The sequence below is a fragment of the Heteronotia binoei genome, chromosome 4 (assembly GCF_032191835.1).
Source record: "Heteronotia binoei isolate CCM8104 ecotype False Entrance Well chromosome 4, APGP_CSIRO_Hbin_v1, whole genome shotgun sequence".
In the NCBI taxonomy this organism is placed as follows: Eukaryota; Metazoa; Chordata; class Lepidosauria; order Squamata; family Gekkonidae; genus Heteronotia; species Heteronotia binoei.
Window position 1 is genome coordinate 57892831 of NC_083226.1, and position 24878 is coordinate 57917708.

General features: G+C 41.7%; 1 protein-coding gene across 42 annotated transcripts in view; it reads left to right on the forward strand.

The window, feature by feature from the left end:
• Positions 1 to 24878, forward strand: part of PTPRD (protein tyrosine phosphatase receptor type D) — a 1753725-nt gene that overhangs the window by 1629166 nt on the left and 99681 nt on the right. For all 42 annotated transcript variants that reach the window (XM_060237318.1, XM_060237320.1, XM_060237317.1 and 39 more), the window contains one exon: positions 20893 to 21016. In XM_060237318.1, the coding sequence (XP_060093301.1) occupies positions 20893 to 21016 (124 nt within the window). The remainder of the gene's footprint in view (positions 1 to 20892; positions 21017 to 24878) is intronic.

The following is a 24878-nucleotide window of genomic DNA, read 5'->3' on the forward strand; positions in this document are numbered from 1 at the left end:
TGGCAAGAGACTGTACGGTTTAGTGCGGCTGGAGTGCCCGCTAAGCTGTCATGGGGTAATTTTACAGAGCCCCTGTCAGAAGTCTTGTCAAGTCTGCCTTTCTGTTATTCCAAATCTGCCTTTGGAGAATCGTGGGTGGTCCAGCCAGCCCAATAGGTATTTCTTTTTCTCCACATAGTAGAAGAATTTGCCGTGGATAGTGTCAGCCCTTGGATGGGGGACTGTGAGTGTTGTGAGCACTGGGCATGTTTCCCTTACTTGTCTGGTGGGACTGGCATGCCTCTAAGCTGTCATCATGGGGTAAGTTTGGGGAGCCTCTATCAGAAGCCTCATGTCATGTATGCCTTTCTGTTGTTTCATCCCTTAAAATTGAAAACTCTTGTTTCCACTGGTCTTGCAGGGCTGTGATGCCTGCCAAGCTGTTCTTTGGTAACTTTGGAGAGCCCCTGTCAAAACGCTGGGGATATTTGCCTTTCTTTCCTTCAGAATATGCCTTTAGAGACTTGGTAGGGGCTGCAAGCATAGGGACTTGCTAAGTAGGTTTTGGCTGCAGGAGGCAGTGGGGTCCTTACCCAACAGAAGCAGCCACTATTTACTGTCTGTTGATCTGGAAGCAATAACAGTTCCAGTGTGGGGGACACATCTGCTGTTCCTTCTAAAATGCAGATTTCGCAACTTTTACTTTGCAGTAGTCTTGTTTTATTTTATTTTTATGTAACCATACAGGATGAATTCTTCTCTCTTTTTTGCATTTCTCTCACAGTTTCAGTGTACTATGCAAATATATGGATTTGACAGCTGTTAAAACTCTTAAGGGTTATTTATTTGGTAACATGTTCTTTAGAATTAAGCAATGATATGATGATGTGAAATGAGCCTGCCCACACTGTTCAGTGAATGGAGAATGCCAAATATAACCTAAAGCAGACTTTTCCAGCACCTTGTAGCATACAAAGCACAGCATTATATCAAATACCCGCTAGGTTCTTAATTGTTGCTTGAGTACTTTCCTCTGAGGCTTTTAGACTCATAATTTTAATCATCAGTTTTCTGACAGTTAACAGCCTCAATGCTTTAAGATATCTGATGCAGGCAGAAAATATTTTGAAAGTGTAGGCTTTTGTTTTGAGGTTGAGCACCTGCTGTGTAACACACATTAATAACAAATACTAATAATAGCATTGCCATGTCAGTTCGACTTAATGTCAGTTTTCTGGCATGACCAGCTATGAAAATGTGGCCAAAGTATAGTAAAAGGGCATATCTCTTGGGGGATCTTCCTGGATTGTTCTGCTCCCAATATTCAAGTCTTGACTGTGTCTGTGCTCTTGCTTACAAGCCAAGTAGTTTGATTCAATTCAGAAAGGAGGGACCAGAATTCTTTGTTTTGTGTGGTCGCTTGGTCCTTATGCGACAGATGCGTATAACGTAGCATATTAATTCATGCATAAGCTGTGTGCAGGAGTGCTGATTCACACAATACTTTCCCCTCAAAAAGGCATTCAATGCCTGCTTCTCTGCTATGCAGGGCACAGGTGAGTTAATAAAACCGACACAAAAAAAGACATGAACATAAGGAAAGAACATGTGCATTCACCCAGCTTGCCAACCAACTGTACATAATTTTAATTCTTCATCATCAGGCTTTGGTTGTACATTAAAGGCAGTCCTTTGGTTTAATCTTTAATATTGGTGAAAGTGAAGTGATGCACTGCCAAACCACTATAACATTGGTAGCTTTACTAGACTTTCCCAGTGTCAGTGAATCATCATATTTGTTTTAAAATGTTTTAATTGTTTTATTGTAAGATTTTAATTAGTTAATGTTTAACCTGTAAATGCTTTTACTGTTGTGAGCTGCCCTGCGCCTGCTTCGGCGGGGAGAGCGGGATATAAATCCAGTAAAATAAATAAATAAATAAATATTTGTGATGGAAGATAATAAATAATTTGCTATATAAATTACATATTGATAGTTTTATAAGAACATAAGAGAAGCCATGTTGGATCAGGCCAACGGCCCATCCAGTCCAACACTCTGTGTCACACAGTGGCAAAAAAAAAAATTATATATACACACACATTGTGGCTTATAGCCACTGATGGACCTCTGCTCCATATTTTTATCTAAACCCCTCTTGAAGCTGGCTATGCTTGTGGCCGCCACCACCTCCTGTGGCAGTGAATTCCACATGTTAATCACCCTTTGGGTGAAGAAGTACTTCCTTTTATCCGTTTTAACCTGTCTGCTCAGCAATTTCATCGAATGCCCACGAGTTCTTGTATTGTAAGAAAGGGAGAAAAGTACTTCTTTCTCTACTTTCTCCATACCATGCATTATCTTGTAAACCTCTATCATGTCACCCCGCAGTCGACGTTTCTCCAAGCTAAAGAGTCCCAAGCATTTCAACCTTTCTTCATAGGGAAAGTGTTCCAGCCCCTTAATCATTCTAGTTGCCCTTTTCTGGACTTTCTCCAATGCTATAATATCCTCTTTGAGGTGCGGCGACCAGAACTGCACACAGTACTCCAAATGAGACCACACCATTGATTTATACAGGGGCATTATGATACTGGCTGATTTGTTTTCAATTCCCTTCCTAATAATTCCCAGCATGGCATTGGCCTTTTTTATTGCAAAAGCACACTGTCTTGATATTTTCAGTGAGTTATCTACCACGACCCCAAGATCTCATTCTTGGTCAGTCTCTGCCAGTTCACACCCCATCAATTTGTATTTGTAGCTGGGATTAATGGCCCCAATGTGCATTACTTTGCACTTGGCCACATTGAACCGCATCTGCCACGTTGACGCCCACTCACCCAGCCTCAACAGATCCCTTTGGAGTTCCTCACAATCCTCTCTGGTTCTCACCACCCTGAACAATTTTGTGTCATCCGCAAACTTGGCACTTCACTGCTCACTCCCAACTCTAAATCATTTATGAACAAGTTAAAGAGCATGGGACCCAGTACTGAGCCCTGTGGCACCCCACTGCTTACCGTCCTCCACTGCGAACACTGCCCATTTATACTCACTCTCTGCTTCCTCTTACTCAGCCAGTTTTTGATCCACAAGAGGACCTGTCCTTTTACTCCATGACTCTCAAGCTTTCTAAAGAGCCTTTGATGAGGAACTTTATCAAAAGCTTTCTGGAAGTCAAGGTAAACAACATCTATCGGGTCTCCTTTGTCCACATGTTTGTTCACCCCCTCAAAGAAATGTAACAGGTTAGTGAGGCAAGATCTTCCCTTACAGAACCCATGCTGAGTCTTCCTCAATAACCCGTGTTCATCAATGTGCCTACTCATTCTGTCCTTGATAATGGTTTCTACCAACTTTCCCGGTATTGAAGTCAGACTGACTGGCCTGTAATTTCCCGGATCTCCTCTGGAACCCCTTTTAAAGATGGGGGTGACATTTGCTACCTTTCAGTCCTCAGGAACAGAGGCAGATTTCAATGAACGATTACATATTTTTGTTAGAAGATCCACAAGTTCAACTTTGAGTTATTTCAGAACTCTTGGATGTATGCCATCAGGACCCGATGACTTATTAGTTTTTAATTTGTCTATCAGTTGTAGGACCTCCTCTTTTGTCTCCTCAATCTGACTCAGGTCTTTCAACACCCCTTCCAAAATTAGTGGTTCTTGGGCAGGCAAAAAGTTCTCATCTTCCACAGTGAAGATGGAGGCAAAAAATTCATTCAGCTTCTCAGCCATTTTCCTATCCTCCTTCAGTAATACTTTTAGCCCGTGGTCATCCAAGGGCCCCACTGCCTCCCTGGCTGGTTTCCTACTTCTAATATATTTGAAGAAATTTTTATTGTTGGTCCTTATCTTTTTTGCAATATACTCCTCATAGTCCCTTTTTGCCTGCCTGATCACAGTCTTGCATTTGATTTGCCACAGCCTGTGTTCCCTTTTACTAATCTCACTTGGACCGGTTTTCCACCGTTTAAAGGAGTCCTTCTTACCTTTTACAGCTTCCATTACTTTGTTTGTTAACCATGCAGGCCTTTTCTTATGCCTGTTTGTGCCTTTCCTAACTTGTGGTATGTATTTTATCTGAGCTTCTAGGATTATAGTTTTAAATAGTCTCCAAGTTTCCCCAAGGGTTTTGACCGTATTTACCTTTCTTTTCAGTTTCCTCCTCACATGCCTCCTCATCTCAGTGAATTTACCTCTTTTAAAGTTAAACATGGTTGTGGCGGTCACCTATTTATACAAACGGTGAAATCAATAACATTATGGTCACTGCTCCCAAGCGGCGCAATCACTTTTACATCTCTCACCAAGTCTTGGGCATTACTTAGGACCAAATCCAGGATCGTCCCACCCCTGGTAGGTTCTGAGACCATCTGCTCCATAGCACAGTCATTGAGAGCATGAAGAAACTCAATCTCTTTCTCTCGACCAGAACACATATTGACCCAATCAATCTGCGGGTAGTTAAAATCACCTATTACGACACAGTTTTTTACGTTTAGCCGCTATCTTTAAGCCTTCCATCCTATTATAATCACCCTCTCTCTTGATTTGGTGGGTGATAACAAACTCCCATAGTTAAATTTCCTTTTGGGCCCTCTGTTTCAACCCAAAGCATTTCTAAAAGTGAATCTAATTCTCTGACCTCAGTCTTACTGGACTGTATATCCTCTCTGACAAACAGAGCCACCCCACCTCCAACCCTTCCCTCCCTATCCTTCCGATATAACTTATATCCAGGAATCACCGTGTCCCACTGATTCTCCTCATTCCACCAAGTTTCTGAAATTCCCACAATGTCTATGTTTTCTCCCAACACTAAACATTCCAATTCACCAATTTTACTTCGAACACTTTTAGCATTTGCATACAAACATCTATAATTTCCCAGGCAAGCTAGGCCCACCACCTTCCTCCTGCCGCCTCGAGACTGGCAGACAGTCCATACTGTTTGTCACCATCACCGTTAACAACTCTGGTCTGTTACCCGGTATAAAAATAGCAGCCAACCCTTCATCTCTTTGAGACGAGTCCTCCCGAACCAGAGACATTTCATCTCCTGTCGGCTTTCCCCCAAGATTTAGTTTAAAAACTGCTCTGCCACCTTTTGATTTTAAGCGCCAGCAGCCTGGTTCCATCCAGGGACAAGTGGAGACCATCTCTTTTGTACAGCTCTCGCTTGTTCCAGAAAGCATCCCAGTGCCTAACAAACTTAAACCCTTCCTCCTTACACCATCGTCTCATCCACACATTGAGACTTCTAATTTGTGCCTGTCTCTCCTGCCCTGCACGTGGAACAGGTAGCACTTCTGAGAAGGCTACCTTGGAGGTCCTGGCCTTAAGTTTCCCACCTAGCAGCCTAAATTTTTCCTCCAGGACCTCTCTACTGCATTTCCCCACATCGTTGTGCCAACATGCACCACGACCACAGGCTCCTCCCCAGCACTGTCTATCAGCCTATCTACTACACGCGTAATGTCCGCTACCTTCGCACCAGGCAGGCAAGTCACCATATGGTCAGTACGTGGTTTCGCCACCCAGCTGTCTACTTGCCTAAGGATCGAATCACCAACTACCAAAACACCCCCTCTCCCCCTGCCCAGGCATTGTTCCTTGGTGTGAAAGGATTCCCACTCACCAACCGAAGAAGAGGTCTCTTCTGAGGGCGCATTCCCCTTATCCTCAGCACGGTGCCCTGTTCCCTCTCCACCCTCACGCTCTCTGGCAGCAACAGGGCTGCTACGTTCAGAGCGGGGCTCATCTAATACGCCCCCGAGAGTCTTCCCCAAGTGACTAACTGACCGTCTCTGCTTCTCCAGGGCAGTCACCTCGGCCTCAAGGGTACGAACTCGTTCCCTGAGGACCAAGAGCTCCTTGCATCGAGCACACACCCAAGACTTCTGTCCTTTGGGCAGATAGTCGTACATGTGACACTCCGTGTAAAACACTGGAAAGCCCCTATATATATATATATACAGTCCTCTTTAAATGCTGTTTGTTTAAGTGGCTCCCCTTCTGGAGGGTCAACTTACCTTATTGGGAGAACAAGGAAATCAGGGATCTGGGTTCCTGGTCCTTAGGGAGCCCCCAGGCCAAGAGCCCTTTAGCTCTCGCCCTTCGGCTTGCACCAAAGGCTTGTGCCTTTGGCAAGGCGCAGCTTAAAATGCAAAGCGGGTGGAGCAGAGGCACTCCTCAGCAATCAGCAGCAATCACTCTCAATCTCTTTCTCCTTTAGTCCACTCAATCATACAAAGAGCAAACAAAGACCAAACAAACAGCAGTTCCCCAGCTATCACACCTCAGAATTTTAGGCAGTCCCACAAAGCTCAGAATGAAGTCTTCCAAAACTCAGAAATTCCCAGCAACTTCTCCAGCTGTCTCAGCTATGAGAGCTGCTCTGCTCTGTTCTGCTCCTCTCAGACCTCTGTGAGATGTAAATATAGTATCGAATAAAATTATCATACTAATTGGTAGCCTATTCTCACTTTCAGTTATAGACCTAGGACAAAGCAAGAGAAGGAGGAGGAGTTCTGATCCTTCCATTCACACACAGGGATCTTTAGATCCAAACCAATATTTATATCAAAATTCCTCACAATTTAAAAAAAACACTTTTTAAAAAAAAATGCCTTCTCCTATAATACTGTGCTTGGATATGTTGCGGTGATTAAGAAACAAGTAATTTAGTCAGACAACACAGTATGCCACTGTCAGCCTTTTTTATTATATTGTGGAATATATGAAAGTTCTGTAGATTCTTTTTTGCCTAGAAGCAATTTCTGATCCACTGTAAAAACAGAGTGATAACAATGGATTCTTGTTTGAGTGTTAGTTACAAACACTCTAGTTTGAGTGTTAGTCATGCCCTGGCTGTTCTGGGTCTGAGGGCAGAGGGTTTTGATGCTTCGGGGTTTGATTTCTCTTGGGAATGGCTGACGTGGCCTCAGACTTCTGTTAGAAAAAGAGGGTTTCATGTTCATCCCTGTTCTTTACTCTCACTCCCTAGTTCCAGAAAAGTGTGAAATTTTTATTCCAACATTAAGGTGGGATTTCTTTGCTTGGCAGGGACACCATTTATCCCATGGATCCCAATCTCTCTGTTTCCCTTTCGTTTCAAGCCTTCTTTCCCCATTAGCAGTCTTAATGGACTCCTCCCAATCTTTGCCAGAAATTGGGAGGGCAGATTATGCTTTTCACCAAAGCCTATCCAACTTCAAACAAGTCTGACAGGGTGAGAAGATTCCTTAAATCACCTTATGAGACTTAAGAACACAGGAATAATCAATGATACTGTTCCTTTATTACTTTCTCTGTAAAACTTCTGGCATAGAAAACAAAAAAAAAGGTCAGCCTCTGCCAAATATGTGAGTAGAAGGAACAGAATTCTCTCCAATAAGACATATTTTACTTTCTGGCACTCAAGTTCCTAATGCTGTAGGAAAATGTAATTCTGTTGGCAACTTGCCATGATGATGTATTAGCATTCATGTATTTAACGTTCATGTTTTACTAATGCACTATGTAAATCTCATTCTACTGGCAAGTTTCCTGCATAATAAAATATCATCTTATTATGGATTCCTCTGAACAATGAAATTCTCATAGCAAAAGCTGGGAAACAGTCAAACTGTTCATTTTCATAGGTAGTTCACTATATTCAGTTTCCAAACTATCTACTTGCTTTGATACTTCCCAAGATCCTTCTGTTGCTCTTTCCACACTGCAGTTCTTAAATACGTTGTCCATGCTTATTTCAGGGAGAGAGTTGAAATACATATATTACGGTGTCTCAGGGTTCTCACATGGTACTTTCCTTGGCTGTGGTACTTCTAGTAAAGAGCTACAGTTCTGAATGCTTTCCTGTATACAGTATCCCCCTGCTTGAAAAAAGTGAACTCCTTACAAGGTTCTGCTGTAGACCTTGCACACATACACACACAGCATTCAAAGTACAAACTTTACAGGTCCTTTGGCACTATTTGTCTAAACAATCCCCTTATTCCCTTGATCACAGTTCCTTTCTCTCTCCGCATCCCCATCCCCTATTTGGCTTATGCTAGACAGAGCTTGCCTTCTTAAGCAAGTGCTGATGAACTGAAAGTAGCACAAAAGATTCAAGACTCCATATTCTCCAGTTTGTCTTAAAGCAGAGAGCCTTTGCCAAAAGTTTCTCTAATGTCCCAATGACTTTTGGAGTTAAGTTTTTCCTAGAGGAGGTAGCAGAGCACTTGTTCTTATCCTCTATTTCATGTACAGCCTGTTGAGAAGTAGAGACTAATCTGGTATCTTTTGTCTGAAGTAGACTCTCTACCATGTGATGTAGCATATAGGGTTGCCAGCCCCCAGGTCCCAGAGGGGGATCCCCTAATCAAGGACATTGCCATACAATGTCTCCGACACAATAACATCACCTGAAAGTGATATCATCATGTCAGGGATGTTGCACAATAGGTTCTCTGGTTTTGTGACAAACTACAGTTTAAGCCAAATTTAACCATAGAATTTGCCCAAAAACCCGATATGATGATGTCACTTTCAGGTGATTTCATTGTGTGCACCCCTGGAACACAACCCAAATCCTTTCCACTGGGCCATGAGAGGACCTAGCAACCCTGTGCAGCAGGTGCCCAGTTATGTTGGCTCCTGCTATTCCTGCTGTCAGCAAGTGGTCAAATTCTGATACATTCTGATACATAGTTATATCTGCTAGTACATTATATTGTTACATTATTTTAAAAGTAACATACAATCTGAAGAAGAAACTTAGATCCATTCGTGGAAAGGCGAAGACACAAGAGAATGCGTATACAATATACAGGGGTGGCCAACGGTAGCTCTCCAGATGTTTTTTGCCTACAACTCCCATCAGCCCTAGCCATTGACCATGCTGGTTGAGGCTGATGGGAGTTGTAGGCAAAAAACATCTGGAGAGCTACCGTTGGCCACCCCTGCAATATAATATTTACAAGCAGGGGACCCAGAAGGACTTGAACAGGACATTTCATAGCCCCAAATTCCTCCTTCCACCCTCTACCTCTTTCCCTTTCCTTCTCTCTACCCCCATAGACTCTCCTGATTTCATGCTTCTTTTTCTTCTTCTTACCAGCCAGCCAATCTACCTTTATCTGCTCCTCAGCTTTTCCTCCTTTCCTATCCCTGGAATTTGTGTGGTGGCTGGCAATTCTGGGCCTGGTTGAATTGCACAGTTTGCAGTGGTCATCAGCTAGGTTTTTTTGTATAAAAAGTCCATCAGGAACTCATTTAATTTAATTTGCGATTTACACCCCACCCTATTTGCACATTAGGCCACACCCCCTGACATCACCATTGTTTCACACAGCTTTTTTGTAGAAAAACTATAGCAGGAACTCATTTGCCTATTAGGCCACATCCCCTGATGCCAAGCCAGCCAGAACTGTGTCCCTGTGTATTCGTGCTCCAAAAAAAAGCCCTAGTCATCAGATTCAGCCCAATTGTGTATTAGCTGTTGTGATTGGGTTGGGCTAAGTTGCATGATAGTGCCTAGTGAGTTTTTGGTGGTTGCTACTGGGCCTTTCTCCTTCCTGCATCAGGGAAATATCACAGGGGAGATGAACAGAATCCTTTCCAGGCCTCTTTTGGTCTTCAAGTCCACCACAGCTCCTCCCTCCAGCATGGCTTTGCTTTACAGAAATGAAGATATGGCTTGGCAATATTGTTGTGGTTTCCTAGCAACCTCCAATATGGCCACTGACAGTTCAGTGGGCATTGTTTTCTTAAAGCTACATGCATTATTTCTATTATTTTGAGCAATTTTACCTCCCCCCCCTTTTAAAAACTTGGGATTTTTCTGCAAACTTGGGGCTCCTCCCCCCCATCCTTAGCTCTATTTTGTGGATCTATTGTCGATCTCTATGCCACATTTTGGAATTCAGCTTACACTGGGTTAATAGCTCTTAATCCCCCCCCCAAAAAAAAAAATTGACAAGAATTTTTCTAGAGTGCATTACTGCTTTACAATTCCCCTGGCTGTCAGGGAGAAAGAAACCCCACCCACAAATGCCCTGAAACATGGCATAATGATGTCACCTGGAATTGATGTCATCATGCTGTCAGTGTTGCATGGTGACAGTCTAGGTTTTAGGCAAAACGCTATGGTAAACTTGGGATCAAACCCATAGAGTTTTGCCCAAAACCTGTGTGATGATGTCACTTCCAGGTGATGTCATCTTGCTGCACACACTTCACACATGCAGCAGAAGATTTCAAGGAGGACCCATGAGCCCCACACTGGATCAAAGGTAGGACTTGGCAACTGTATTTAGATACGTTTTTTTGTGTGCCTGTGTGTGTGAAAATGCACTCAAAATACTTTAGTGAGAGCATGCAAACATTGCTACATAATTACAAGTATATATTTTAAAAAAATGTTTACTATGCTTCTGTGTGCTGCTCATGAATTTACAGTAAAGAAATCCAGTTGCTGTGCCAGTGACAGCTTTATTGAATACAAGCTTTCAGAAAAAATCTACTAGGAATCCTATTTAAGTGTCATCCATTAAACCATTAGAGCACTCATTAAAACTGTTAGCACAGACTTGTTATTCATGAGTTATTGGTCTTTCACACTTCCACGATGTTTCTGCCAATATCCTTCTATTCATTGTTCCAGTTATTGGCTATTCAGATCCAGGAAATGTAGATTAGCTTTCTATCTCCAGACCACTCTTTGCTGGAGTATGATGAGGTTGAGTGTTGGAGAATTCAGGGCAAAAGATTAAGTGAAGGTCTGGTTTCCTGGATTGCACTGAATTGTAGTAACGCAGTAGTCATATGCAGCATTAAATTTTATTTGATGGATTCAGCCATGTTCTATTTACATATTGAGAGATATATACCTTACACCTGTAGAAGTCACATTATAAATAGATATGGAAAAAATAATTTACGAAAGACAGAGATAATGATGATTCACTCAACTTATCTTTATGGAGCAAAGTAGGGTTTTTTTGAACAGGAATGCAGTTCTGACTGGTTTGGCATCAGGGGTGTGTGGCCTAATATGCAAATGAGTTCCTGCTGGGCTTTTTTTACAAAAAGGCCCTGTGTGAAACAATGGTGACACCAAGGGTGTGTTCTGATATGCAAATGAGTTCCTGGTGGAAGTACAGTCAAAATAAATATTATACCTAGGATTGCTTATATTTTACATAGAATACTTTTCTATATACCTTGCAGCTATATTCATAAAATTAGTACTTTGTTTTGGAAATTTATGTGAGATTCCTGACTACCTCAATTGTCTTTAAAAGAAGATGCAGCTTCCATTCAATTAAGAAGGAGTTGGTTTTCACAGCCAGGCGAACTTGTAAACTAGTATTAATTATTAGGGTTACTCCTTGTGGTTGGAATATCCATCTTATGCTGCTTTGGAGGCCCCTGGTCTGATCCCCTTCTCTAAGTGGAATACATTAGGGTTTATTTGTGCTAAAGCAGATACCATTTTTCCTGCAATTTATATAGCTAGAAGACAATGGTGCAGATTGTCATGACAATATCAATTTTATCCATTTTCACATGCTAAATTAACATAGGCCAATCCAGATATTAAAATTGAGATTTTTTTTAAAAGAGAAGACTTGCACCAATATGGGGATTTGTACATTGGACCACTTGGTTGATCATCATAATGAGTTTTTGTCATCTTCTCAGCTGAGGTCTAGATATGACGTCAACTTCTGTTAAATGGCAATATTTACCATAGCAGCATCTGTTGGTAATCTAAATATGGCTCTGCAGAATTAAGTTTCTCAGACTCTCTTCGCTTCTGGGAAATCTAATTGAATCAAGGCAGAAAACAAAATCCAAAATATTTGATGTTGATTAATAAATATAATACACAGAGTTTCAGAAATGAATAGATTAAAGAGCTAAATCATTCTTTTGCATAGCAACGGGATATGGCCTTAAAGTTTATACGTACTCTCTTTGTAGATCCTAAATTAAAACTTATTCAGCAAAAAAAAAAAATGTTTAGAATATACTGAACACCACAGTGACTCTTTAATAAACAGTATCTAACTGTTGCCATTGTAACTCATAAAATGTGTCCTTTAAACATATATTTTGGGCATGTCTAGTCATTCATTTTTTGGGGGAAGAAGTTATTAGCCATATCAATTTTGTTTTAGAATGTTCATTGGGTTTTGAGGGTTTAGAATGTTCATTTACTTTCAAACTATTTGCCCATTTCTTGGAGGCTAACTGATAGTCATCAAAAAAGACTTGTATTTCAGCACTGGAAATATAAACACCTCTGATAAATCAATTGAAAATGAAAAAATATATACTATCTGTAAAACAGATGAAGATGATGGTTGACTCACCCATTTCCTGGTAAATTTTATTATGAGGTATTAGTTGTCTCTCCTGACATGCACTTAAATCCAGGGAATTGGAAGCACACCACCATCTATGGAACAAGTTTTTTCTACCTCTACCTTTCTATTGTAGCCCTCTCTCACACACACACAAAGCCGCTCTTTGAGGTCTGTCATGGGATATACCTTCACATTTCTCCCAGTCATGTGTTCAGTATCTGCAGATAATTTAGATGTGCCTTTAATTATCCTGATGGTGAGCACAATATAAGTGATCTAGAGATTTTGCCCTACAATATGAGGCAGGGATACCAAACAAGGAACTTAGAATGATAGAGTTGGAAGGGACCTCCAGGGGTCATTTAGTTCAACTCCTTCCACCATGCAGGAAATTCAATATAACTTCATTTTGTGTTATCAGTTGTGTTTTGGGAACTTTTAAAAAAAATAAATTCAGATTTGCAAAGATTTTCAAAATATGATTCTGTTAAAGAAGGAAAAGAGCATTTAAGGAAATGTTGTCCAAATGAAGTAAAAAATAATTAAAACATGCCTCAAAACCTTATGATTATTTGTTTTTGTTAATCAGCAAGAGGGCATTCTTGTTTCCTTTCTTCTACACTCAGTTGTGGCCACTATGTACACATTAGCAAAGAATGGGTCACTCATTGATGTACCATTCTAAGATGAATTAGACAATACAAAAGCAAGCAGGCTGCTAAGTGGGAAAATATTTAACATCCAAATCAGGTATTCATATATACCGACTGGTCCAAGGTCACCCAGCAGAGTGGGGATTCAAGCCTGGGGCCTCTTAACATGCCAGCTGTTACTGAGAGATAAAGATTACTAGGCTAGAAATAGAATGCACATAGGGCGAAATGGGCGAAATACTACAATTTTCCTTTGCACTAAATTGAACGAAATGTTTTCTATTCATCTTCCTCAAACAGATTGATGCTCTGCACAAGGCTAACTTGTAACCATTAATGCAGTGTAGTAAGCTCCAAAATGTTTGCAGGAGCTCTGAAGCACAGTGTTGTATTGTAAATGAGCAGGTATTCTATGTTCCCTCTTGTGCTAAGGACAACTATATATGAGGCTTCCCTTGGTTGCCATCAAAAGGGGGAAGCCCTCCAGATAATGCTGTGTGCACAGTGGAGTAATGGGAAACTTTAAATTGCATCAGTTATGGTTTATTTATTTTATTTTTGGTACTTTGCCCAGAGATAACTGTTATGAAGGTGCAGCTGTAAGCTATCCTACTTCTAATCAGTAGTAAAATCTGCTAGACTTTAAATGAATCCTCTTTCCAGTATGACAGGGAAACAGATGGCAACTAGCCTGGGCAGATGTTTGTTTATCCAGGAATATCTATGGTTTTCTAAAAACTGAATGCATTTTCCTGACAGGAGAAAGGATGCTTGGTGGCAGATTCCTTTCTTGCACTATTCATTTCAGGTATTGGTGTGAATAGCTATGTTAATTAAAAAGAACAAGTGTGTACCACACAAACAGTCCTAAAAATGTAATGCTTAAATTGTTAAAAATATTAAGATGCAGGAAATGGAACACTGCTATACTGCCAAGCTTGAAGACAGCAGACCACAAGTTGTAGAAGTGACTCATAAAAATTGCATGTAGCAACAAATAAGATCCTTTGCTCTTCAGGAAAAGGAGAATCTTGTAAATCTGAGGGCTGGGTAGGTTACTAAACCTTCAGAGAGAGGAAAAGACAGGCATTTTGCCTCTTCTTCATCTTTCCTCTGGTGAAAACATTAATCTTTTAAGCTTTCCCTTCATAAAACCAGTCATACATAAGTGGCTCAGTTGAGAAAACAGATCATAGTGCTGGCCTGTTCTACACAGAAGTACTTCATTCTCACTGGCAGGGTTGCCAGTTATCATTCCCTCAAAAAAGCACTTAGCTAATAACCTAGTTTGTTGTTGTTCGTTTTCTTCTTGATATCCATATAGTGTTAATTATGAAGTATATTTGACACTCTCCTTCTCTTTGGAAACACTTCTTTATGTTTACAATGAAGATGCTCTGCTTTAACAGATTGACATGATCCAACAGAGAAGAGTCAAATATAGTTATAAAACAACAAATATATGTTATGACATGAGAGCCCCCACCTGGATAGTCTAGTCTAGCCCAATCTCATAAGTTTTCAGAAGCTAATCAGGGTTGGTCCTGATCAGTATTTTTAAAATAGGAAACTACCATGGACTAGCAGGGTCATGACGTGGAGGCAGGCAAGAGCAAACCACCTCTGAACGTCTCTTACCTTGAGAACCCCATGGGGTGGCCATAAGTAAACTGTGACTTGATGGCCCTAAAAAAACAACCAAGCCAAAACATGATACCTTTCAATAATGCTTGTAGTTGACTAAGATGGCAAAAATGTCACCTTTATGACATTTATGCATGAATAAGTCTCCATATATCAATGGAAAATTAATAATAATAATAATAATTTTTATTTATATCCCGCCCTCCCCACCAAAGCAGGCTCAGGGCGGCAATCATATTTGGAAACCATATTTTTTGTATTTTTCAACCAGGTTATGGTTAAATTTTACCCTGTTTTCAGGAGGGCATAAAACAGGATTGCTCTTTACCATGGGAGGAAGTGAGGACATATAAGTGATGATGTTATATTGCTTTGCATCCAGGTTGCTTAATCACATTCTTTCACTAGGAGACTTGCCTCACTTCTTGCAACTTCACAAACTAATCAGTTCCCTCCCATCAGTCAGCAACACATTCACCATGCCAAAATAGCAACTGTGATCAATTTTGTACAATGCTTAGCTACATGAAGTCTGGGTCGCCAACAGAGGGGGACTGGAAGGACAAAATTGGGGGGGGGGTCATCTAGAGGGCCCTTGAAGCCAGTGTCATGCTTCATCCAGCCAAATGTCTATTTATTTCAATGCAGTTTTGGCTTCAGCCACTAGGGGCACAGGGAAGTCTGAGCACAGTAAAAGGCACTCTGCTATTGTATAGACCAGGGGTCCTCAAACTACGGCCCGCGGGCCAGATGCGGCCTGCTGAGGACGTTTATGCGGCCCGCCGGTTTATGGCAAAATCAGACCGGAAGTGACATTCGACCTAAACTCGCATTAGCAACGCACACTTCCGGCACTGGGCTGAGGCGGCGGAGACAGAGTGTGAGGTGATACCGAGGTGAGGTGAGTTCCCAAGCCGGGGTGTGTGGTGTGGGGAAGGGAGAGAGATGCAGAAGACGGAGAACTGACGGCCCGCGGCCTTGTACAGTAACGGCAGTCCGGCCCTCCAACAGTCTGAGGGACAGTGAACTGGCCCCCTATTTAAAAAGTTTGAGGACCCCTGGTGTAGACTTTCCTTTCTCTAAAACTGAAGCAAACTTGCAGTCTTTTGTTCAGTCGCACAGTCGAGTCTGACTCTTTGAGACCCCATGGACAAAATCACGCCATGCCCTCCTGTCATCCACCATCCTCTGAAGTCTGCTCAAATTCATGTTTGTTACATCAGTAACGCTGTCCAACCATCTCATCTTTTGCCATCCCCTTCTTCTTTTGCCTTCTGTCTTTCCCAGCATCAGAGTCTCCAGCATCTATTCTTTTGTGCTCGGTCTTTCTTATGGTCCAACTCTCACAGCCATACATTACTACTGGGAATACCATAGCTTTGACTATACGGACTTTTGTTGGCAGGGTGATGTCTCTACTTTTTATTATGCTGTCTAGGTTCACCATAGCTGTCCTCCTAAAGAGCAAGCATCTTTTAATTTCATGGTTACAGTCACCATCTGCAGTGATCTTGTATCCCAGAAATGTGAAGTCTGTCACTACTTCAATGTCTTCTGCTCTATTTGCCAAGGTGTGATGGGGCTGAATACCATGATCTTTGTTTTTTTGATGTTCAGTTTCAAGCATACTTTCGTGCTCTCCTCTTTCACCCTCAACAAGAGGTTCTTTAGATCTTCTTCACTTTCTGCCATTAGAGTGGTATCATCTACATATCTGAGGATGTTTTTCCCGGCAATCTTAATTCCGGTTTGTGCTTCATTCAAGCCAGAATTCCGCATGATGTACTCTGCATATAAATTAAATAAGCAGGGTGACAATATACATCTATGTTGAACCCCTTTTCCTATTATAAACTAGTTGCTCCATATCCCGTAACTTGCAGTCAGATCACTCTAAATAATCAAGTAATCCAGCTGATGGTTGTTTAGTAACTATTGGCTGCAGCCTGCTAACTAATGTTATTTTCTATAATAGTCTAGCCTTTCTCTCTTCTTTTCCTTGCACCCAGCTCAGCCAGATCTTGCAAAGGATGTTGCCACAAGATAAAAGAAGCTTTCCCTCCCTTTTCCTTAATATCTTTCCTTCTTTTTCCATGTGTTTCTCATTCATTTTTCTCCACCTAATTTTTTCATAACCCTTCCCACTTTATTTTCACTTCTTTTTCTCAGAACCTTCTCATCCCTATCCTGCTTGGTGACAATATACTTAAGAGTAGTATTGTTAATATTATGAACAGAAGTGGGGGAGTTTATATGTCCCCATGATCTAACAAAGTAGATAAGTTACTGACAGGGCCAGCTGTGCCATTAGCAAGATAGGCAATTACCTGGAGCACCAGCCTTCTGAGGGCCAAATTGGGCATCCCTCACATGACTCGGTCACACCAGGGCTTTTTTTTTGAGGTGGAACTGGTGCCAGGAGCCTGTCCTGGAGACACTTTGTTATGCAGCCCCTTCTCAAGCATGCACAGTTGTGAGGACAAAGGGCAGGAGGAGGCCCACAGTGCCCTTCTTCCACCCTGGCAGGTATGTATGGTGTACAGTTTTCATATAGAATGTATCTTGTCATTTACACATGCAGTATGCATATAATATATAATGTTGATTTATTTATCAAAAATGTTTAAAATGCATACATTTTTAGGGGGAGAAACAGTGTGAGGAGATACATAATAGTGCAAATAAAGAATCAGGAGTTTTATACGTGCAAGAGAAAAGCAAAAGCAAAGTAAAAATATGGTGGGTGAAATGGCAGGGAAGATAAATCCAAAACCATACCTCAAGGTTTTAGGAAGATTTACATTTGTTGCTCATGTTTTAGGTGTAATCCTGTGCCAGTACAGTATATAGTCTTGATTTCTTGGGCCGTAAACAGAATTCCAGCTAACCAACTTTCCTCTAGCCATCCCCACCATGGTCTCTTTACCCAGATTTTGATGTACAACAAGCAGCTGTTTCAAAGACATAAATGTTGTACCCAGGGGTGGCGTTGAAATTTTTGCCACCCCAGGCTGCCAGCATGGCTGTGCCCCCCCCCCCGGGGGTCTGAGCAAGGCTGCACGGCCCCTTTCATCTGCCTGGCTTCCAGGTGGGAGAAAGGGCTGCGGGGCTGCTGTGCCTTGCTCTGAGGCTGTCTCCCCTTGCAGGGGAGGCAGCTTCAGAGCAACGCTGTGCCACTTCCTTCCTCTGCCCATCTGCCGGGCAGGGGAATGGGCCATGGGGCTGCTGTGCCTTGCTCTGAAGCTGTCTCCCCTTGCAGAGGAGTCAGCTTCAGAATGACACCATGCCACCTCCTTTCTACCCGGCTGCCTTTATTTGCAGGGCTGCTCTGTCTTGCTCTGAAAGGGTTGTTTACATTAGAAAGTAAATACAGGATCAGGGGGCTACTGCCGTCTAGACTGAAGAATGCCCAGTTTCTCACTCTGGCCTCCTTTATAGGTCCTTTAATCCCCAAACGCCCACAATCACATAAAAAGGAGAATATAAGCTTTAAGTAGAGGATTGATGGTGTGTAAACTTTTATTTGGAAGCCTACTAGCCCAAGACTGTACTCATGTAAATACAGATAATTTTCTCTTTGACATTTGACTCATAGAAACATAGAGCTGTAGGTAACCTCAAGGGTCATCTAGTCCAACCCTCTGTACAATGTAGGAAATTCACAACTACTTCCCACCACTCCATGCTTCCAGTGACCCCTGCTCTATGACCAGAGGAAGGCATAAAACCTCCAGAATCTCTGGCCAATCTGATCTGAAGGAAAATTCCTTCCTGACTCCAAAGTGGCAATTAGCATTGTCCTGGGCATGAAAGAAAGGTCCATGAGAGCTGAGACTGCCTCATCCTTCCTGCCCTCTCTCTCATGATCTGCCTAAATTCATAGGGCGTTTCGCACTCACCTTCAGCCGGCGCGACCCCCCTCTTCACCGCGCAGGATCTGCGTGGATTTCGCACTAAACGCCACGGAGCAGCTGGAAGAGCCGGAAACTTCCGGCGCAAAAGCGGCGCAAACGGAAACTGCTTTTTGGCGGTTTCCGTTTGCACCGCAAAAGCGCCGGGAGTTTCCGGCTCTTCCGGCTGCTCCACGGCGTTTAGTGCGAAATCCACGCAGATCCTGCGCGGTGAAGAGGGGGGTCGCGCCGGCTGAAGGTGAGTGCGAAAATGCCCATAGTGTCAACATTGCTGTCAGATGGCCCTCTATCATCTGCTTAAAAACCTCCAAAAAGGCAGCCACCAACTCCTGAGGAAACCTGTTCCACTGAGAAACTGCTTTGTCAAGAAGTTCTTCCTAATGTTTATCTGAAAACTCTTTCGATTTAATTTCAATATTGGTTCCAGTCTGACCTTCTGGGCCTTACCAAACAAGACACAGATGGAGATGAACAGCAAAGATTTATTTAACAGAAAAAATATTTAATAAGGTAACTATTATGTGTGGATTAGTGCAGTATATATAGTAAATCTGGCTGTCAAGAAAAGCAAATAAACTCTGAAAAGAGATTTGATCATCCTTGTTTTGTCAGGTTCAAAGCTGCTCTTTTCTCACATAGAGCATCTTTCCACAGAACCTATACACACTAGTTAGGAATGATGGTCCCTCAATAGGATGCTAATTTGTCATATTAAAATAAGCTTTCTTCCCTAAGCCAAACCCGAAACGCTAGCAAAAAGCCAAATAAAAGCTTGGGCAAGTTGATGCACCTTCCCAGAGGCATGAAATCTCTATTCAAAGGAAAGTTTTTCTTCCCCCATTTAAGCAGAGGTTGGCAAACCCCCTATCATTCAGTGGAGTTCCATGGGCTTTGATTAGCTGACAATCACTTGGATTTGCATGAGGCCTAAATTATAAGGATTGGTTCAGAGCCTGGAAGGGAGGTGGGAGTTTAAGGATGATTGCCACGTAGTGTAGGTAGAATGGGAAAGAATTGGTGCTGTCCTTGACCTGATTGTTGTAGCCTGATTAGTTTAATTTAGTCATCTTGGCACAGATTTCTAATGGTATTGTAACCAAAAAGAAATTCCTTAATGAGGACTAGAGTACCTTCTTTGAAAGGTACTGAAGTTTTTTATAAGTGTATACAGGGCTTTTTTGGTAGAAAAAGTCCAGCAGGAACTCATTTGGATATAAAGCCACCCCCCTGATGCCTCCAATGTTTCACACAAGTATTTTTTTTTTTAGAAAAAGCCCAGCAGGAGCTCGTTTGCATATTAGGCCATACCCCCTGATGCCAAGCCAGCCAGAACTGTGTTCCTGCTCAAAAAAAGCCGAGCATGTATAGTTTGCTAACTGTTACCATTAAAATTCAACCCAATCACGCAATCAAAGTAATCACGCAAAACTAAGTAATTGTTTTGTATACTTCTTGTGGAAATCTGCAATGTCAGAGTGATAATGGTTTGGCTTTAGATATTTTACATCATTAATATAATGCACATTTGTTTAGATTTGTTGTGATCAATGGGATTTTCCTCTTGAATACCTATATTTAGTTCTGAGATTTCAGTATTTAAATAGCTATACTTTTTTGTAATGTAGACCTGAATCAGTTCCAAAATTCATCATACTGAACATGTAAATAGGGAAGTCCACTCATTTGTATCTGTTTTCACCTGTCTCACATTTGCTTACAAAACTTTTATAAAATTTTGCATTGTTGAAAGTGAAATTTGACTGTTGGAATGAGTAATCTCCACTTATCAGTCAGTGGTATGGGAATTGTTTTTGCCCGTGACAACATTCCTTAACCTGGACCCATCTGTTTAGATATCATTACTAACCTTATACTCACCATAATACGGTAGATTTCTGGCACTGCAGAAATTGTGTGTGTGTGTGAAACTGCTGTTTCAGCCCTTCTGATTTTTCTAACGGACTATAAAACTTGAGCTAGAAACCAGCATATTATGGTAACCCATGTCAATTTTATTCTGCACCTCCCGTCCTTCCACAAACATATACACCTATAATTCATGAAAAAATAAAGCATCTCCTACAATGGTTTTTGTCTCATTTTGTATAAGAACAAAGAGAGCTCTGAGCAAGGCAGGTGACTAAAGGTGATAGTCAATAAGTGTCAGTATGACTAACTACAGTGGAATGAATCTCATGGCTGACTGCTTTTAGTGGTATTATGGCATATAAATAATTATAAGATTTACACCTTTTCTAAAACATAAATATCTCTAGAATAAGAATGCAGCCAATAACAGCTATTCCCTTCTAATTTTTTCCTATCTTTCTTTTTAAGTCAATTGACCCAGGCCAGCAGTTTACATGGGAACACTCTAACCTGGAAGTAAATAAACCAAAGAATAGATATGCGAATGTTATAGCTTATGATCATTCTCGAGTTCTCCTGTCGGCTATAGAAGGTAAGCCAATGAAACCAAATAAAAATTAAAACAAATTAACAAAAAGTCATTTGATCTTCCAGTTCTTCATTATAAAAACTTAATTTACATGATGCATACATGTAACTCTTTAACTGAGCTAAGATCAAAAGAGTCAAGAGACTCTGGAAGGCAATGTCTCATTTTTGTTTTTCAACTAGCAGTGCCAAATCAAAACTGAGATTTTACTGTCTTGCTCTTGGTAATACTGAACTTGATACAATACTTTCACTTTCCACTGTTTATCAGAGACACATATTATATCTATCTAAAAGCATTATGTATGTAACTAAAGAAACAAATGTCCCTTGCAAGGTACCAGTAGATTCCAGATGAACTGTAGCTATTTGTGTTATGTAAATTTATGGGATTATTTTGAGACTAGGAATAAAGCCCGTTGTGAAGAAAAATACAATGGACTCACTTTCTCCCTCCCTGCAGTCTCTACATAGGCTGTCTTTCTCCACAGTGAGGGGGATCAAAGCAGCTTGCATCATTCTCCTCTCACAACCCTGTGAGCTGGGTTAGACTAGAAGTCCGTGACTGGTCCAAAATCACCCAGTCAGCTTCCACAGCAAGGACCTGGGTCTGACAGATCCCACTCTGAAGCCCTAACTCCTTTGCCCCTCTCAAACTCTACCACAGAATCTCCAGGAATTCTCCTCCAACCTGGAACTGGCAGCCGTAGTCAGGACTGGCCCCAATGAGTTGTGCCTCAGAGGCCTTTAGTGATACCCTTCAGACCAACAGTCTGCCTCTGATAATGTTGTTGGTCTTAAACACCCAGTTTATCTGTCTACTCTGCAAAGCAGCCATGGTCTCCGGGGGAAGTGATCTCTGCCATCTGGGCATTAGTTGTAATTCTGAGTGATCTCCAGCCCTCACTTGCCATCTGGGCATTAGTTGTAATTTTGAGTGATCTCCAGCCCTCACTTGGAGATTGGCAACAATGGTTCCACAGGAGGAAATTGTTGGTTTGGAGTCTATGGCATTGTACCTGTCTGAGGTCCCACCCCTCCTCAACCCCCACCCTCTCCAGGCCCCCGCTTAAATAGCCAGGAATTTTCTAACCTGGAGTTGGCAACCTATCTCCTTCCCTTTATCTGCCCCTCTGACTTTAGGTTGCTATTCCTCCCTGCAGCCTCTACATAGGCAAATGATAGTATTTCTTCATAGTGGGGTGGAGAACCAAAGTAGTTCCCATCATTCTCCTCTCCCCCTGTGTGATCTGAACAACAGCCTTGGAAGCTGGAAGTCTGTAGATGGAAGTCTGTAGCTGGTCTAAAATCAGTTTCCACAGCAAGAAGCTGGGTCTGTCAGATCCAATTTAACTTCTAACTTTAACAGATCTAACTTCTATGTCACAGTGGCTGTCATAGGGTGTCATAGGCTGTCATAGGGTGAATAGTAGCAAGCAGCTAGGCATAGGGTAGCTAACTCCCAGGTGGAGCCATCTCTTTATCGTCCCCTTCCCTGACTTTAGGTTTCTATCACCTTCCTCTTCCCTGCTGCCTCTACATAGGAAAAAGACAGTCTTTCTTCACAGTGTGAGGGGACCAAAGCAGCTTACATCATTCTTCTCTGCCCCCATTTGATCTGAAGAACAACCCTGTGAGGCAGGTCAGGTTGAAAGTCTGGTCTGAAATCCCCCAGTCAGCTTCCACAGAAAAACTTGTGTGTGGCAGACCCCATTCTGATGCCCTAACTCATATGTCCTCCTCAGACTCCACCACAGAATCTAAAGGCCTCTCTCACTAAAGGCCTCTCTCAGGAAAGGTACCACTAAAGGCCTTCTGCTGGTGTTCTTGCCTGATGGGGCTGGTGGTGGTCAGGGGAGAGCACAATCAGCCAATTGCATGGCAGAGATGGATTGTGAACAGATCCTGTAAGAATCTGGGGAAGGCTGCAATGGACAGGTGACAGAGAGGCTACCCAGTGGTAGTGAGAAGTGGTGACAGACAGAGTGTCAGCCAATAGCTGGTACAGTACAGTCCTGGTGACTGCAACAAATCAGGATGGCGGGATTTGCCACCACGGCTTCACTTTTATGACTAAAGGATGATAGGTTGTAGTATAAGCTTTCTGCTATAAGAAGCTTTCTGTTTGCTTTATAAATGTGCCTATTCATGAAAAGCCAGAAGATAGATTCAGTACATTGCCTTATAATGGATACCTGATGGTAGAGAGACCCTGAAAGACCAGGCATCAGACTGAATAACTGCAGTTGATTATTTGGAGCACTGATCCACTTCCATGTAAAATATTTTTATGTCCAGAGACTTCCTTCTGTCAGGTGTTCATTAAAGAGTTTTCATGGAAAAGAGCTATAGAAAGCCACTGTGTGCAATCTTAGGATAAGTTCAAAATCACTTGACAACACTGGTGTAAATATCCTGGACAGTTTTTTAGAGATTACAGTATTCAGTTTTGTACCGGGACCTAAATTAACCACAAACTATACATTATGTGGGATGTGATTCCTGTTCCATTCATTATTCAACTATCTGAATTCACCGGATTCCAGATACGGTTCCAACACAGAAGAAACTCCCAAAGAAAACCTTAGGCAGAACTGAATTATCTATCAAACAGTTCTTTCAAAACACACCGACTATTAACTGCTCACTGAGACAAAGGGGGCAATTTTGGCATAGATCCTCGTAAGAAGATCCTTTCAAGTGGCTTAGCTACTTGCACAGAAGATCATTCCTTCCTCTCTCCACCATCATAAACTCCATGTTAAATTGTATAGCATTTAATCTGCAGTTATATAAACAGCACCTTATCTGGGATTGCCCAAAACAAGCAGGCTTGGGCTAGAGCACTGACTGTGTTTATAGCCATAATCAGTTCTCTGTGTTACACAGAGCTAAATAAATGCTTACTGAAGGAAAACACAATCCCACCGCTTGAGTCTTGTATCTCTGTCTAAGTTCTTGCAGCTGCATATCAGAGGCTTTGATAACGGACACAGCTTTTCCAAATATATCAGAAAATGTAAATGATCTTCTTGAAAAAATTTGCATGTCATAATCTACTTACATTTGTTCGACCTGTGATGTTTATTGAAATGATATTGATTGCATTTTGGCAGGGTCTGTTATATTCCCTAGAATGAAATTGTCAAGTCCTAATGCTATCCCATGTATATATTAGAATTTCAGCTAAACTTTTACAGGGGCAAAACTTGACAAGGTAACTGAGGTTTGCACATTTAACACCCATGCAACAGTAGAACATCATCTTGTTAGGAAAATCTAGGAATATTGAGTTATGTTAGTCTTTCAATTTATCACTTCAGAAGAAATTGGGCATTAAAAAGGCCATATCTGATTAAAACACTGATTTATCCTGGAAGTTATCAGGATAAAGATCTGACTAAGACAGAAAGGCAAATTTGAAAAAGTTGCGTTCAGTACATATGAGTGACCCAAAAACATTCTTGAAGGAGAAGCAATAAGGAATAGTCAGACTTTCTCCAGCTAAATTCAGAATTATGTTCAGGTGTCCTAAAATATTCTGCCCTGTAACTGGAGACTACCTAATTGTTGTTTTCCCAAGCCCAGTTTTGAAATTTGGAAATGCTGTTACACTCCCAAGAAGAAGTACAAGGTTTGTTTCCAAATCTGTTTCACAATGTGCTGTGAATCCTCAAACCAACCTCTAAGTTTGTGCATTTTTCCAGACTCTCTCACTTCCTGTCACTACAGTAACTGTTATAGCAGCAGCAACAGTTTGTGTGTAGGAACTAGAAGCCATAGAAATGTAGTGTTAAAGGCGCATGGCTTTCCCAGACAAAGGTGCATGGCAGTCCCAGACATTAGCCATTTTCACAGAAACTCCA